Source organism: Protopterus annectens, chromosome 12.part0 (genome assembly GCF_019279795.1).
Source record: "Protopterus annectens isolate FY-2018-M chromosome 12.part0, PAN1.0, whole genome shotgun sequence".
NCBI lineage: Eukaryota > Metazoa > Chordata > Ceratodontiformes > Protopteridae > Protopterus > Protopterus annectens.
In genome coordinates, this window is record NC_056746.1 from 1,348,135,824 (window position 1) to 1,348,152,436 (window position 16,613).

General features: G+C 43.2%; 1 protein-coding gene across 1 annotated transcript in view; it reads left to right on the forward strand.

Annotated features, from left to right (window-relative positions):
- Nucleotides 1-16,613, forward strand: part of OGFR (opioid growth factor receptor) — a 513,571-nt gene that overhangs the window by 475,592 nt on the left and 21,366 nt on the right. The window contains exon 6 of the mRNA XM_044090398.1: nucleotides 4,375-4,523. Within this exon, the coding sequence (XP_043946333.1) occupies nucleotides 4,375-4,523 (149 nt within the window). The remainder of the gene's footprint in view (nucleotides 1-4,374; nucleotides 4,524-16,613) is intronic.

Below are 16,613 nucleotides of genomic sequence, written 5' to 3' on the forward strand. Positions count from 1 at the left end.
TTATGTAAACTTATCTTCAGGCCATATGAGTAGATGGGTAGAGAACTCAGGCTCTTGCTCCCTGTACCTAAGGTACAGGGTTAGAGCCTGAGTAACCCTAACCACCAGCCAGTTCTGTCTGGGAAATGTTACACACACACACACACACACACACACACACACACACACACACACACCGGCAGCAGCAATCGATCCATGGTAAATGCAGCAACGGATATCTAACATGAACAGCCAGAGCAATGGACATCTACACAGACAGAGACACACAGACACAGACAAGCAGCCCATGGTAAATGCAGCAATGGACATCTAATATAAACAGCCGGCAGCAACAGACATCTAATATAAACAGCTGGCAGCAATGGACATCTAATATAAACAGCCGGCAGCAACGGACATCTAATAAACCACACACACACACACACACGGTAAATGCAGCAACAGACATCTAACATATACAGAGCCGCCAGCAGAAATGGACATAAACCACACACAGTAAATGCAGCAAGAAATATACATAAATGCAACTGTATGTTCTGAATGGCAACAAGCAACTAAAGTGCTTTACCTGGGAAATCAGTGCTCAGACTTTGCTCCACACACTCACTCACACACACTCACACACACACACACACTCACACACACACACTCACACACACTCACACACACACACACTCACACACACTCACACACACTCACACACACACTCACACACACTCACACACACACTCACACACACACTCACACACACTCACACACACTCACACACACTCACACACACTCACACACACTCACACACACTCACACACACTCTCACAAGTTCTCATTACCTTCATTTCATTTAGCCAGCAGTCATTACGTTTAGCCATTCTCGGAAACCACTTCTAGCCTCGCTCTGCCACTGCTGCTAAGGAGTTCCATAATGATAATGTTAACTGAACAAATACCTGCTTTAACTTTAACTCGGCAAAACTTGTGTTGGAAGAACTACCTAGCACGAAAGTAGCTCAGTGTAGAAATCATTTCTAGCTAATCACAGTGTACAATTCCAACAATTCTGCCAAAACATCTCCTAAACCTATGCAGTACCAATGGCTGCCTAAAAAGAAGGTACTAGACTATCTTAAAAGCACGAGTTGTGGAATCAGTACAATAGTTTAATACTTTTATTAATATTTCCAAACCTATTCCATTAAAATGCTGTAGGCAAACCAAATCACCTTCCACAGTCAGCTGTGCAGTGAACTTCTTTAGCCCAGGGTAATCTTCTTTAGCCCAGGGTAATCTTCTTCAGCCCAGGGTAATCCTTTATGCAGTCGCTAAGACTTCAAAACATCATTATATCCAGCCAGGCTCAGTGTAGCATTAGGAAAGTCTGCAAAACAAAAACCACAACACTGCTCTGATAGATTACTTACTTTGTCTTTTCCCTTTCAAACCAAGATGCTGCAGACAAAACAGTGCCTGTAATTTTACTATATGCAAGCTGTAAAACCCAACAAAATCATCCAAACCATATAATACTTCATTATTACACTTAACTCCAAAACGCAGTCAAGATAGGAATTCCCTCTTCCTTGCGGCTGGCCGGAAATGAATGCACGCTGGCAGGCCGTTTAGCTCAATTCTGACAGGCTGTTTTGCTGAGCTGATATTATCGTGCATGTGATGATGTCAGCTGAAAAAAACGGGGAAAAAAATTTCAAATAAAACAGCCAGGAAATTGGGAAATTAAGGGGTGCCACTCGGGAATCGTGGACCCCGTGTTTTGGACCCCAAAACTCAGTAAAAATCAAGTAATTTGGTATGGTTGGGAGGTATGTTTATTACAGTCTTCTGTTTCCAGCAGTTGATTTACCTTCTGCCAGGCAGTGCTTAAGGAAGTAGGTTCTTTCTGTTCTCTCCTTGATTGTTTTCAATTCCAACTGCGAGACTGGTAAAACCATGTTCTTCAACTGTTTAAAATTGGGAGGAGGTGCAGCTCTCCAGTTCTGTGTAATATGTTTCCTTGGGGGGAGGTGCAGCTCTCCAGTTCTGTGTAATATGTTTCCTAATAGCAAGGAGAATCCCTAAAATTACATATTGTGCCTTGGAACACAAAACGGCACAGGTGTGTCTAACAAAACTAGAGATTTTGTAAGTTAGAAATCATCAGTGAACAGTGCCTGTAACAAATGGTTAATACTATCCCAATATTGCTCAAGTAAATGGCATTCATAGAACAAGTGTTGCCGATTGGCTATTGATTGTGATTTACCAATCCAACATCTATTTTCTTTATTGTATATTAGTTCTAATTTGTGTGGTGTTAAGCATGTTCTATGTATAAATTGCCATGTGAACTCTTTGCCTGTACTCTGATATAAATCCCTGATAGGGAAGGCAATCTGTAACTTCCAGTCCAAATAAATACTTGGCATCTTCCATTCTGTCATCTTTCCCCCTCTAGTTATTTGCTCCCAATACCTTGGTCCCTTTGCCAGTTTTCTGCAATAAATTCCAGCCCCCTCTTGCCTATTGTCTGTATCCCTAATTGCAGTGATCCCTACTGGCAGAATCTCCTTTCTCAATTCCCTTGTTGGTTTAGTTCTTAGAATACTTTCTGCTACTTTACAGATAACTATAGGCAAAGAGAAAGAAATGGGGAGGTACTCAATGAAAGACCAGCACTGGTGGAGTTTTTAATAGAGTATAGAACAGAAGCTGCCATTAAAAAAGGATTATACAATGACTGACCTTTAGCATTCAAAAAGTAGCACGGTGATTGGTCAGATCAACCAGCGTGCCTGTTGTAAATCGGAGTGTGTAACAATGGAAAAAGGTCCGGTTGCCCAGACTTTCTTCCATTGGTATATACTGTAGCTTTTAAAAAAATTTTTTGAACAAAAATAAATAAATAAAATTAGAAGTCCAGGATACATTAGAGAGACAGTCTGGAGAAAATACCAGGAAAATTAAGCAAGTTATTCAAAACTAAGGAAACGTACCAGAGCTTCCTTGTATTTCCTCCATTCCATCTCTCTCCTACCCCTAAAGTGTCTGAAACCTTTTTTTTATTAAAAAAGGGAGCTACGGAGACCTTCCTTTCTAAAGCTCTGATGTACTAGGTAAGAGTGGGAATGCAACTTCCGTACGCATGCACAGTACATCAAAAAAGGCAACAGGATATACAGCAGAAGCAGAACACCGCCACGGCAACATTATACAAAGACTTTATTTAAGAAATGTAATAATAATGTCATTATATAATAGCAATAACTGACCACGTCTGTGTGGTACATTGAAAATTTACCCACGGTTGGCTTTAATAATCACTCTGGCTTTGCCCTTGTGATTAAACCACACCAACCGTGGGTAACTCTTCCATATACCACACTGATATTGTCAGTTATCACTGTAATAATTAGTAGAGCATGTAAAATATTGCATGATAACTATAAGAATCCAATCAGAGGACATTAGAAAGTATTGGGAAGAGAGACTGGATAAGCAATTCACAAAGAAACAATTGGAGGCTATATGTATGTCTCCCAAATATGCAACAAAATCTAGAAGATTTAGGATTTTTGCCTCAAAACATTTACAAAGATAGTTTTATACCCCAAGTAGACTCCAGAGAATTTTTCCTCAGGTAGGCAGCAAATGGAGGTGTGACTGGAAAGAACGAGGTAACTGTGATATATTTTCTGGGAGTGCGGGTGAGTTGGAGGACTTCAAGGATTCCCTGTGGGATGCACTATCTGAGATGCTGGGTGGGCAAATTGGTGTGACGAGGGAGATGATTTTCCTGAGTTATGATACAGAATCGGAGTTGCCTAGACATGGTAAGGCCTTGCTGTGTCTAATAATAGTGGCTGCCAAAAAAGCAATTACTAGAAAATGGAAATCAAAATCTAAGCCAAGTGTACTGGAAGTAGTGAATATAGTAGAGATAAAACAACTGGAATTGAGAGCTTTAGAAAGGGGTAGGAACAAACTACATCTACAGCTGGGAGTGTGTCACTATGGTTTGTGATGCAAAATGCTTGCAACTAGGACTGTGTCGGTGTGGTTTGTTTTCATTTATATAAATGTATGATTGCCAATGCAGTAAGTGATGGTTTAATAAAGATATTTCTTGTTTAAAAAGGCAGGAATTGAATAATGCATGTAATATTACTTTGTTTATATGATGTATAGCAGTACATGAGAAGTATAACGTTTGTTGTGTTAATATAGTTTGATTACTTTTATATGAATGTAAACTTGCCTGTGTCACAAGTGATAATTCAATAAAGGTGTTTGAAAAAAAAAAAAACAGTAATAAGCATATGTTTTTATGCTGCATTGTTATTCATCTGTTTTTATAGCTAAATATTCTTTTCTGTGCCGCAGGTTTTCAAGAAAGATGCTGATGTAAGGAGAAGACTAACGAAGGCATATGAACTTATGCTGGATTTTTATGGAATAAAACTGTTGGATGAGAAGACTGGAAAAGTGGCAAGGACCGCTTATTGGAAAGAACGATTTGATAACCTTAACAGGTGAGTGTATTGTATCAGTTTATTTCATTTTGTACCGCGGTGAGTGTATTGTATCAGTTTATTTCACTTTGTACCATCGTGAGTGTGTTGTATCAGTTTTGTCACATGCACTTCTTTTGAGTGGTGCTAAGTTAGTGATGTAGGATGTTACACTTCAGCATGCGTTTTCATTACTTGAGAAATGCTCCAGAGGTTTGTGGAGGACATGAATATGTGTCTGCAGCGAAAACATAATCGAGACTAACCATAGTTGTTAACCAGTTACCAGAGTTCAATCTTTCACAGTCATTTTATATTGCAGTAGTAATATGCCTGAAATGTCATGCTCCTTTGCTTGAGAATTTTAGGTGGTCTGGGAAAAAAGAGGCAGAGGTGTATTGCAGAGATGGGACATAGAACATTTAGGATATCCGTGCTTAGTACTGGTTAAACAAAGCCTGTCAGTTCTGCAACTGAGCAGACTAAGGCTGCATTGTTTTGTGAGGGACCGCTCAACATGGGAGCGAGGTAAATAAAGAACAAGCAGAGTGGCAGGGAAGAGGCATCCCTGGTGGCAGGCAGGTTCTCTAAAGAAGAAAAAGCCAACCAGTTTAGGCAAGACCAAAACTGTTGACATCAGCTGGTTTTGAAGACTAGGAACACTAAAGGAAAAAAAGTTCTTATGGTCTCCCTGTGCTAAAAAGAACTCAAGGAGGCAGAGGGACGAGAGACAAGAGTAGTACACACTAGAACAGTCAACAGCATTTTTATCAGCACCAGCACCTAAGCCTGTGCTAAGCTTCAGTTGCATATTCCCTGCATGGTTTCTGCACAGTCGTGTACGTTTTGTGGATGTCCTTCAAGGATGCATCTGCAGCCCTTACAAATGGGTTGTCCTGTCGTCAGGCAGCCCTTCGGTCGGCCGGATTCCAAAGTCTGGGTCTGGCCTCGGCTGGTGTCACACTTCACCCGACGTCATCTCTGCTGGTCTTCGGGTATAAAGGCATCAGCCGACGCCATTTTCCTCAGTCTTTCTTGCCGCGTGGCGCCCGAAGCAGAAGCTGTTCGCAAGTGCCGGTCGGTCAGATCCAGAGATTACTACTACCGAATACTACTAAGACTTCTAAAAAGCTAAGTACCGCGTTGGGGACTCTTTCTTGCCTCAGCCGATGTCAGAAAAAGTGAATAACTGTTTAACTTGTGGGAAACAAATACCTCATAAAGATTTCCACTCTTACTGCTTACCTTGTTTAGGCCCAGACCACGACGTAGCAGCCTGTTTAGCCTGTGCTTCCTTCAACCGGAGCGCTTAGGCGTCGGTCGGAGTTTGCTGAACAGTTTTTCGGCTCAGATTTTGCGTACATTATGCCGTCGGATCCTCCGACTTCTCAAATTGTTAGGAAACGCAAAGAAAAAGACCGACACTCGCGGTCCGCGGTTTCGTCCGAAACCACGGTTAAGCAAACCGCGAGTGTCTCGGTTTCGGCCGAAACCGAGAAAACGGGTCAATCTTCAGCCGAATCCATGACTACTACCGAGGCCCCTGCTACCCTAGTTGAATCGGCCTCTGAAATTTTGCCTGCTAATGTGGTTTCTCTAGAATTATCGGACACCATCCCTTTGGATGTCTCTACCCCAGCACGTGGTGCTGCTAGGCCTCCTGCAGCCATGTCTATAAAGGCCTTTGCCAGGGCTAAAGCAGCCAAAACTGCTAAGTCTGTGCCTGTTAAGCCCCCCTCTCACAGGCCTAGCTCCAGTTCACAAATGCTTACTCTGGCAGAGGATCTCATCTCTTTAATAAGGGGATCCCAATCTCACCCAGACAGGGCCTCTCAACCTCCAGAAAAGAGACCTAGAGCAGAGCCCCCTGAGCCAGTTTCCTCAGATGACTCTTCTGATGATTCAGACAATACAGACCATCCAGAGGCTCCTTTTTCTACTTATGAAGATTCCGATGCTGAAGAATCTATACCTTCTGCCTCTCCACCAGAGGAATTTTCCTTTGGGGAAACCTTGCATGCCATGAGAGAGCAATTCCAATGGCAGGGACAAGATTTCTCAGATTCAAGAAAAAGGCTTAGGATCTTTCTACACTTACCGCAACATAGGCCCTTAGCTATATCTCCAGTTCTTCCTGTTGTGGATGATGCATTCAATGATGCTTGCACTGCTCCTGATACTTTACCTCCAGCCCCTGCCAAGCCCGATAGGTTTTACAGGGTACCGGACACTCATCACCACTTATGCAAGGCTCCTCTTGCAGATCCTGAGACTATCTCCCAGGGGCCTAAGGCAGTAGCCTCGACCTCAGCGAAAAACCCTCTCCCTTCTGAAAGGTAATCCAGGTCCTTAGAGAGATGGGGTAAAAAAGTATACACCTCAGCTACTCTCTCAGCTAGAGCTTTGAACTGTCAGTTTCATATGATCCAATACCAAGAGTTTATGCTTGATCAGTTAACTAAGAAACTGTCCTCTGATGATTCCTTAGATAAGAAATATGTTTTAGAAATGGTGAATAACATTCAGCAGGTTAGTAACCATTCTTTAAAATGTGGCTATGATGCACTGGAGGCTTCATTTAGATCAGCCATGACTGGCACAGTTATAAGAAGGCATGCATGGTTGAAAGAGCAGATCTTGCCGGATCATGTTAAAACAAAGCTATTAGATGCTCCTATGGATAAGGTCAGTCTATTTGGTCCTCCTGCCCAACAAGTAATGAAGAAAATGGAAGAGAAGGCAAAATCTGTACAAACAGTTAAAGATTTCTTACAGGTTCAGCCCCAAGGTTTAGCAGGAACTGGCCTTCCAAAAATTGGTCCTTTCCAGACTCCTCTAAATCTCAGAGAGGCAGGAATAGACGTTCCAGAGGCAGAAATCAATCCAGAGGAGGTGCCTACAGAGGACGTCAGTGGCAAGGCAATAACCAACGAGGCACAGACACAACCACTACCACTGCAACAGGACAATCACAGTGACTTGGCTCTGACACCGCCTACCAGGGAACAAATAGCAGCACCCTTAGGTGGAAAGTTAGCCTTATTTTCAAAAAACTGGCACTATATCACAAGAGACAAGTGGATTTTGCAAACTATAGACCAAGGCTACAGGTTTCATTTCCACACCTTACCAGTAAAAAGTGGAATGCCAAACCTACCACCAAATCAAAAGACAGAAGCCATAAAACAAATAGCTCAATTAACAAAGATGAGAGCTGTGGAAAGGGTACCACCTACAGAACAGGGCAAAGGATTTTACTCCAGACTTTTCCTAGTAAAAAGAAAAGAGAAAAATTGGAGACCTATTCTCGACCTGTCCGCTTTAAACACATTCATCATTGTTCCAAAATTCAAAATGCTGACCTTACAGCAACAACTTCCCATGCTGGGCAAGGAGTGTTGGCTGGTAACTCTAGATCTCAAGGAGGCATACCTGCACGTCCCCATACGACCAAATTGCAGAAGATACCTCAGATTTCTTGCAGGATCAGAGCATTATCAATTCTCAGCATTGCCCTTTGGCTTATCTACTGCGCCCAGAGTGTTCACGAAATGCCTGGCATCAGTAATCGCTCATTGCAGGCTACAGGGAATCCAAATTTACCCATACCTGGACGACTGACTGATACAAGCGGACAACAAAAGCAAGCTGACACAAGACTTTTACAAAGAGTCATTTGCTTACTACAAGCCGTGGGATACACAGTCAATTTAAAAAAGTCAAGACTGATACCATCCCAAACAAGAACATTCTTGGGTGCAGAATTGGACACAGTAAAACAGATGGCATTCCTAACTGCAGAAAAACAAGAACAACTTCCTCTTTACTTCTTGGCATTAACAAAGCAGAACAAACTAACAGCAAGGAAAGTACTGCAGGCCTTGGGCTTCATGGCATCCTGCATAATCCTGGTTCCCCATGCCAGACTGCATATGAGAAAGCTACAGTGGTACCTAAGGAATTTATGGTCTCAACACAGGCACAGCTTAGAAACCGAAATACCACTAATCCCATGCCTGAAACAAGAATTCCTATGGTGGGCTCAAGCATGCCAGGCAAACCCAGGTTTGTCCTTCCACAACATTCAAGCAAGCCAAACCATCACAACGGACGCCTCAGACCTAGGTTGGGGGGCCCACATGTTGGACAAATGCATTCAAGGCTTATGGACTCCAGACCAGCTGCACCTGCACATAAATCAAAAGAAATGCTGGCAGTAAAACTAGCAATCCAGAATTTCAGACCATTCCTCAAAGAAGGCCAATTGATGATAAGGACAGACAACACCACAGTCATGTGGTACATCAACAAACAGGGAGGCACTCATTCATACCCCCTATGTCGAATGACTCTGGACCTATGGAATATGGCTCTGAGCTACAACATTTAGTTACAGGCAATATTTGTACCGGGAAAAGAAAACATCCTAGCAGACATGTTAAGCAGAACTACCTTGGATGCTCACGAATGGATGCTACACCCGGACATCTTCAAGGCCATCACAAAGAAATGGGGAATGCCACAAATAGACCTATTCGCATCCCCACTCAATCACCAGCTCAAGAAATTCTGCACAAGGACATACCACCCACTTGCTTGGAAGGTGGACTCTCTATCCTTCAGTTGGAAAGGCCTGACAGCATATGCATTTCCACCTCTTCCTTTGATGCACAAGGTACTACTGAAAATCAAAGAGGAACGTCCAAGGATAATTCTGATAGCTCCAAATTGGCCAAGACAACATTGGTATCCATTGCTGAGGAGCATGTCTCGGGGGGGAACGTGGACACTACCCCTGATCCCTTTGATGTTAACTCAGAGCGACTACAACATCCTGCATCCAAACCTGAAAACTCTACAACTGACTGCCTGGAACATTACATAGGAGCAACTAACCCAGATTTATCCCAAAGGGTTAAAGACATTATCCTTGAGGCCCGCAGACCTTCAACAAGAAGGAACTATGCAGGAAAATGGAAAAGGTTTGTCATTTGGAGTACTGAAAGAGGGAAAGATGTGTCAAAGATAGATATTGCCAACATCCTGGAGTATTTGGCAGAGCTTCTCCATACAGGCCTGTCCTATTCCTCCATCAAGATACATGCATCAGCTATTTCTGCAGAATACAGCTTTGATCCCCCTGTCTTCTCACATCCTCTACTCAGGCAGTTCCTCAGAGGAATCAAGAATGTAAAACCTCCTAGGAAACCACCATTACCAGCATGGGACTTGAACTTTGTGCTAGAAAAATTGACACTCCCTCCATTCGAACCAGCAGCAACAGCAGATCTTCAACACCTATCCTGGAAAACTGCTTTCCTACTGGCAATTACTTCAGCAAGAAGGGTTTGAACTACAGGCCTTAATGGCAGTACAACCCTTCCTAATCTTCCATCAAGATAGAGTGTCCATGAGAACTAATCCTACATTTATGCCTAAGGTGGTATCCAGAGTGTCTCTAAACCAGGCAATCCACCTACCTACCTTATTCCCCAATCCACAGAACAGGGGGGAAAGACTGCTGCATACCTTGGATGTACATAGACAGTTGCGCTACTACCTGGACAGAACCAAGGGCAATAGAAAAACTGACCAGCTTCTAGTAGCTTATGCAACAGGAAGGGAAGGAAAAGCAATTTCCAAACAGACAATCTCCAAGTGGATAGGAAATTGCATAAGATTCTGTTACTCCTACCATGGAAAGCAAATTCCACAGAACATAAGGCCTCATTCTACAAGGGCTACAGCCACTACCACAGCTTTCTTACGAGGAGTGGCTACCAAGGACATTATAGAGGCTGCTACTTGGACCTCCGTGCATACATTTGCCAAGCATTATAACTTACCTCTATACTCTAGATCCCGAGCAGGGTTTGCCACTGCTGTTTTGCAAGGGATCCTAACTACACCATAATTCTTCTTCCTCCTCCCCTAGTTTGGCTATGGTATTCTACCCATTTGTAAGGACTGCAGATGCATCCTTGAAGGACATAGTACAGTTTTGTACCTACCATAAATGTAGATGTCCGAACAGGATAGCATCTGCAGTCAGGATTACCCTCCCTCCTTCCCCTCTGTGGTACTCCTAGGGTATTTACCCACCTAATAGCTAGCTGGGGGGGGATCTCTTATGGTGTATTTGTTTGTATATATGTACATACATGCTTATTTTTTGTGTTTGCCTTCTACTTTTTGGAAACATTGGCATTTATCCAAAATTTAGCTTACCAAGAGGGCAACTGGCATCTGGGGCAAGAAACACTGAGGAAAATGGCGTCGGCTGATGCCTTTATACCCGAAGACCAGCAGAGATGACGTCGGGTGAAGTGCGACACCAGCCGAGGCCAGACCCAGACTTTGGAATCCGGCCGACCGAAGGGCTGCCTGACGACAGGACAACCCATTTGTAAGGACTGCAGATGCTATCCTGTTCGGACATCTACATTTATGGTAGGTACAAAACTGTACTTTTTGAGTGAACGTGGTGCAGTAGTTCAGAAGTGTAAAAAGCCACACACACACACATACACACACACACAACAAAAGAGAGACTGGGTTTAACTTACAAGGAATTAAGTGCAGTAACAAGGAAGGAGAAGGACACAAATGGAAATCTGGGGATGGCAGAGAAAGAAAGTAAAAAAAAAATCTATCAGGAGAAAGGAAAATAAAAACATGAGTGTAGGCGGGTAGGGCACGAATGTAGATGGTCTGGGACATGTGACAAGATGTGCAGTGCAACTTCTACTCTCAGCAGAAAAACAATCTTGTACACAGTGCATTTCTGCTGAATATAAATTCATAGTTTTTACCTGGGAAAGGAATGGAGCCCTCATGCAGCTCACCCCAGACTTTTTGTGATTAATTCCAAGGTCACTATTTGGGAAAGGGAGATTTTTTACTTTTCTGTGGCCTTGGGCAATGCACTTTACATTTTGCTACTAGTTTCCCACAGGTGATCTTCATATTTATGTCCTACTCCAGGGGAGCAAATGTAAAGCACAAGGAAGTGTGCAATAAAGGTATTGGAGCCCAGCTCCACACTGGCTGAGTTCAGGTAGTGGCACACAGGAGCAGGGAATATGAAGATTAGTGACCATTGCTAGCTCACTCCTCCGGAGGGGGAGGTATAAATACCACCTAGGATCTCCCCTGAGGAGGCTACTAGCCTAGTGGGGCTAACACGGTTAACAAAGAAATAAATAAAAGAAGCAGTTTAATAAGGAAGCACTGGGGAGGTGGGACAAAATAGAGAAATGGAAGGGTGAAGGCAGGTAGGTCAGGAATATCAGATAAAAGGAGGGTAGCAATAGTGGAGATAGAAGCAGGGCTATAAAATGGCAAAGGGTGCAGATGGTGTCAGACATGCCAGGAGCCGAATAGCAGTATGACTTAGAGACTTGAGGGAGATGTGGTGCGAATGTGTGAATCAAGTGCTGTTATGGGGGCAATAGGAAGCAGTCAAGTCACAGTATGACAGTTGCTGACAGGAGATGGGAAAGTAGAAGGCAGAAGATGGTCAGTTGGAGAAGGGAATGTGCTATGGAGCAATGTAGAGGGTAGAGAAAAGGAGGAGGGAACTAGAGGAATGAAGTAGGAGAGTGGCTGAGGAAGAGGGATGGGGGGAGACACAAGAGAAAAAGGGAGGGGGGCAGAGTGGACCAGATCAAGGTAAGCCACTCTGATTGTGATAGTAGAGACAACCTCAATTGTTGGTGGTAAGGAATGAGAATGGCTAGGGGAGTAACAAGAGAAAGGTGATGGGAGGATGAGGTATTATGAGGTGCATCATTCACATCTCCCACTGACTCATAAAGGATTAGACTATGTTAACTTTGGTGTAAGGACTGTCTCCTCACATTCAATGTGAAAAAAATGTAGCATAGTTTAGTTTGGTAAAGAAAGCATTTTCACAAACATATTGGTAACTCCCCCCCCCCCCCCCTCTATTTAGTCATTGTTGTAAGGGATCTAGACACTCTTGTTGATAAATTCATTATTGTTTGACCATGATGTCTCCACAGTAGTGTGGAAAGCCCTGCTTCTGACCAACCTAATTTCCAAAAGCATCCAAAAAAGTGTTGATTCCCTTTTACTTGTATCTCATCAGACCCGTTATTCAGTATAGTACATTTTTTGTTATATATTCATATAAACATATCACTGAATTTGACAGACATTAAAGATTCATAACTAAAAAGATCAGTGGCCTCAAAAATCTTGGTTATTGGGATAGACTGGTAGCAGTGTCTCTTTATTCATCCTCTTATAAACTCCTTCATGGTGATCTGTGTCTAACCTTTCAAGCCATAAAAGGTCCAACCCTCTTTGATGTCGTATTCCTTCACTGAACAAATGGTACTGCAAATACTTGGTTAAAGGAATTAAATCTTCATCAACAGATAAGAGAAACTGGCATGAAAGATAAATATCCCAGCGTATCCTTCACCGCTGTAACAAACTTCCACTACATGTCAGAGTAGCACCTCTTGCCACCTTCAGGGTAAATCTAGATAAGTGGATAGGCAGGCTCAAATTCTCCATGGTCTATCTTGTCTTGTGCTCCTTGAGGTTGGAAGGAACTTTTTTATTAATTTTTTTTAACAGGCTTCTATGCTTTGCCGTTTGCTGGCCTAGGACTTTCCTATGAACCCTTAGTTAGACATAGAGGAAGGAGGATGAGATAAGTGAAGAAAGATTAGCATGATGGAAGGAAGGCAGGCAGTGTTGGAAAAAGGAACAGGTTGGCTTGGAGAAGAAAGATTAGCATGAGGGAAGGAAGGCAGGCAGTGCTGGAAAAAGGAACAGGTTGGCTTGGAAAAGAAATATTAGCATGATGGAAGGAAGGCAGGCAGTGCTGGAAAAAGGAACAGGTTGGTTTGGAGAAGAAAGATTAGTATGATGGAAGGAAGGCAGGCAGTGCTGGAAAAAGGATCAGGTTGGCTTGGAGAAGAAAGCTTAACGTGATGGAAGGGAAGGCAGGCAGTGCTGGAAAAAGGAACAGGTTGGCTTGGAGAAGAAAGATTAGCATGATGGAAGGAAGGCAGGCAGTGCTAGAAAAAGGAACAGGTTGGCTTGGAGAAGAAAGATTAGCGTGATGGAAGGAAGGCAGGCAGTGCTGGAAAAAGGATCAGGTTGGCTTGGGGAAGAAAGATTAGCATGATGGAAGGAAGGCAGGCAGTGCTGGAAAAAGGAACAGGTTGGCTTGAAGAAGAAAGATTAGCGTGATGGAAGGAAGGCAGGCAGTGCTGGAAAAAGGAACAGGTTGGCTTGGAGAAGATGTGTCAACTGGGGAAATGTTAGGGAGTCCCCAAGTTTAGTCAAGGAGATGGCTGAATCAGGAAGCCAAGCCGAAACAAGGTACTACAGGATCCGGTTGGATGGAGGAATTTAGTGGAAGTGAAGATAGTTCCTGGGTTGACTTATCAGAGGAATTTAGTGGAAGTGAAGATGGTTCCTAGCTTGATTTTAATCAGAGCAGGTTATGCTTTGAGTAATGTAGTAGCAAAAAACAGGGAATACCCACATATATATATATTTCTCTGGAGACTAATAACTTTTCAGAGGAAGCAATAGGTCTAACTGTAATATGCGTCATCAACAAAACCTGCTGGAGAGACAGATTTGTCTCTAAGAGGCTGTCCCATCTCTGGAATAGACTTCTCAGAGTACCTCGCTGACCCTCTTCAAGCACAACCTTGTTGAGTGGATGGGAAACCACAAATTTGTCCCAGGGGTTTCACCTGTGTCCCTCATTGACAGGGGCAACAGATGCTGACTGAGGTTTCCTTTTTGAAGATAAACTCTTGGCTCGGCTTGTAAAGGCCCCAGGGTCATTAGCCTAGTAACTTCCTGTGATCCTATAATACAGGGAGCCATAAGGTGGACCAGAGATATAGGAGCCAGGCACAAGAAAATGGGATGCACAGTGGTCTTCACAGAAGTGCTACTTTGCCCAAGGCTAGTAGAAAGAGAAAGGAAAGATGAGATGATTGTAGCTGCTGGTTGAAAGCATAGGGAAAATGATCAATCAGATGAAAGGGAAGCACAGCAGAATGGGAAACATTGGGGACATATAGGAGGATAGAAATGCAGGAGGTTCAGGAGGAACTTGATGACTTGTTGGAGGATGAAATACAAGGGTCAGATGAGCATGTTCCCAGAATCATGAGAAGTCTGATCATTGTGTTTGCAGTAGAAAACTTCAGATCAGTAGCTATTGCAGAAGTTTCAGAAGAGTGAAGGACAGAAGTTGTGGTACCCTTGTACAATGAAGTGAAGCAGGAATATCTGGACTGCTACAGGCCTGTTAGCTTAACCACACTGGCAGGGAAAGTCTTGAAGAAACTCTTGAGTGGAAGGGTGACAGCATTTCTTGAAGACAGCATTCTTCAGGACAGTATCCAACATGGGTTGATGGCCATTCAGAACTGCCAGTCATACCTGATCCAGTTTTATGACTGGGATGCACATGAACTGGACAGGAGAATAGCAGCAGATATAGTTGATGTGGACTTTATCAAGAACTAGGAGTTTTCACACTGTAGGCTGATAGGAAAACTGGTGGTGAGGGGGTGGGAGTGGTGGAGGTTGGATTAAGATGGAGGCACTAGATAACTGCATGATCAATTGGTAAAACGGATTGCGCTGAGAGAGACCATGTCAGGAATTTCATAAGTGACTAATGGAAAACCGCATGAGTCTGTCCTTGGTCCAGTACTCTTAAATGTGTTAGACTGAGACGTATGGGAGAGAATAGTCAACAACAAGAAATTCTTTGCTGATGACACAAAGATAGAATGAGAACAGGAGTATAGAGATGGATGTGGAAAGGTTGAGCAGGAGGATGTATAGGAGGCCATTGAGTTCTGTGTAAATGAATACAAATTACTGCAGTAAAGCCACAGTAGCCCTCGTATGAAGCATCACCTGGGGAAGTGAAATTGATAGTAACAGATTACGGAAGGGATGGCAGGGTGATGAATACACCTAGATTGTCCCACCTGTATTAGAATGAGAAGGCAACAGCAAAAGCAACAGAGCATTTGGGTGTATTTTTAGGATGCATTTAGGAAGCAAAGAAGTAATGCTTCCACTGTGCAGGGGCTTGGTCAGACCACATACTGACTTTTTTTGTGAGTTCTGGGGGTCATATAAGGAAGAATATTTCAGGTTCCTGGAAGAAGGTTTGTAGACCCATGGAATAGACTAAGAATGGCTTGTGTAGAGGGAGTCTCCTGAGGCATTTGAAAGTGGTAGGACAGGTGCAAAAAGGGTAAGGAAGAAAGGTAGGGATGGAGGGGAGGCCGAATGTTATAGAACTTAAAAGGGTGTGATATGCTTATTGCTTATCTATCTCTTTCAGCCATTAAGCAAATGTAATTTAGTGGAAACTATTCGCTACACAAGCTACAGCTCAAATCTCAAAGGATGGCATTGCTTAAGGAAGGCTTTGAGAAATAGGAGCAGACAAGAAGAGGGCCATCTTTTGTAATAGTTTGGGGCTTACTTAAGCTTCAGGCATTAGGACCACTCAACAGATCGTATTTTCCCCAAGCTGCCTGGGTCCGCCCTCCTCCCAACCCCTTTCTCATCTTGCATTGCATATTTCACACTCCAGTTTATTTCCTTTTTTGCCATGCTTTCATGTTCAAATAGTGAGTAAAATGTCCCCATCATACCTCTTGCTATTTTTTGCTTTTTTCACTTTGCCATTTGTTTTTGTTTGTATGAGGAAAAACAGCTTTTTCTTTCTTGTACTAGATTCCTTGCTGAGAAACTATTACAATTTTTCTCCAGTCAGAGGATGACTTCTTTCTGCATTATAGGTTGGTACTAGGCTATTGGCCCTAGGGGGCCTATACAAGCCTAGCCATAACAATTCTCTGGCTATTTCTTCCCACAGAATTTACTTCCCTGGACCCCTGTCTAGCAGGGCGACTGACGTGATCCCTGGGGTGAATTTCCTATCTCCCATACAGTGATCAAAGTTCCTTTTGAAGAGGACCAAACAGGCACTCGGCTTGACATGTATGGGCAGTCTCTTCCAGAGTCTGGGGCGTCTCGGGTCAGGAAGCTATCCCTCCAGTATGTTTTGTTCATTGTGATGAC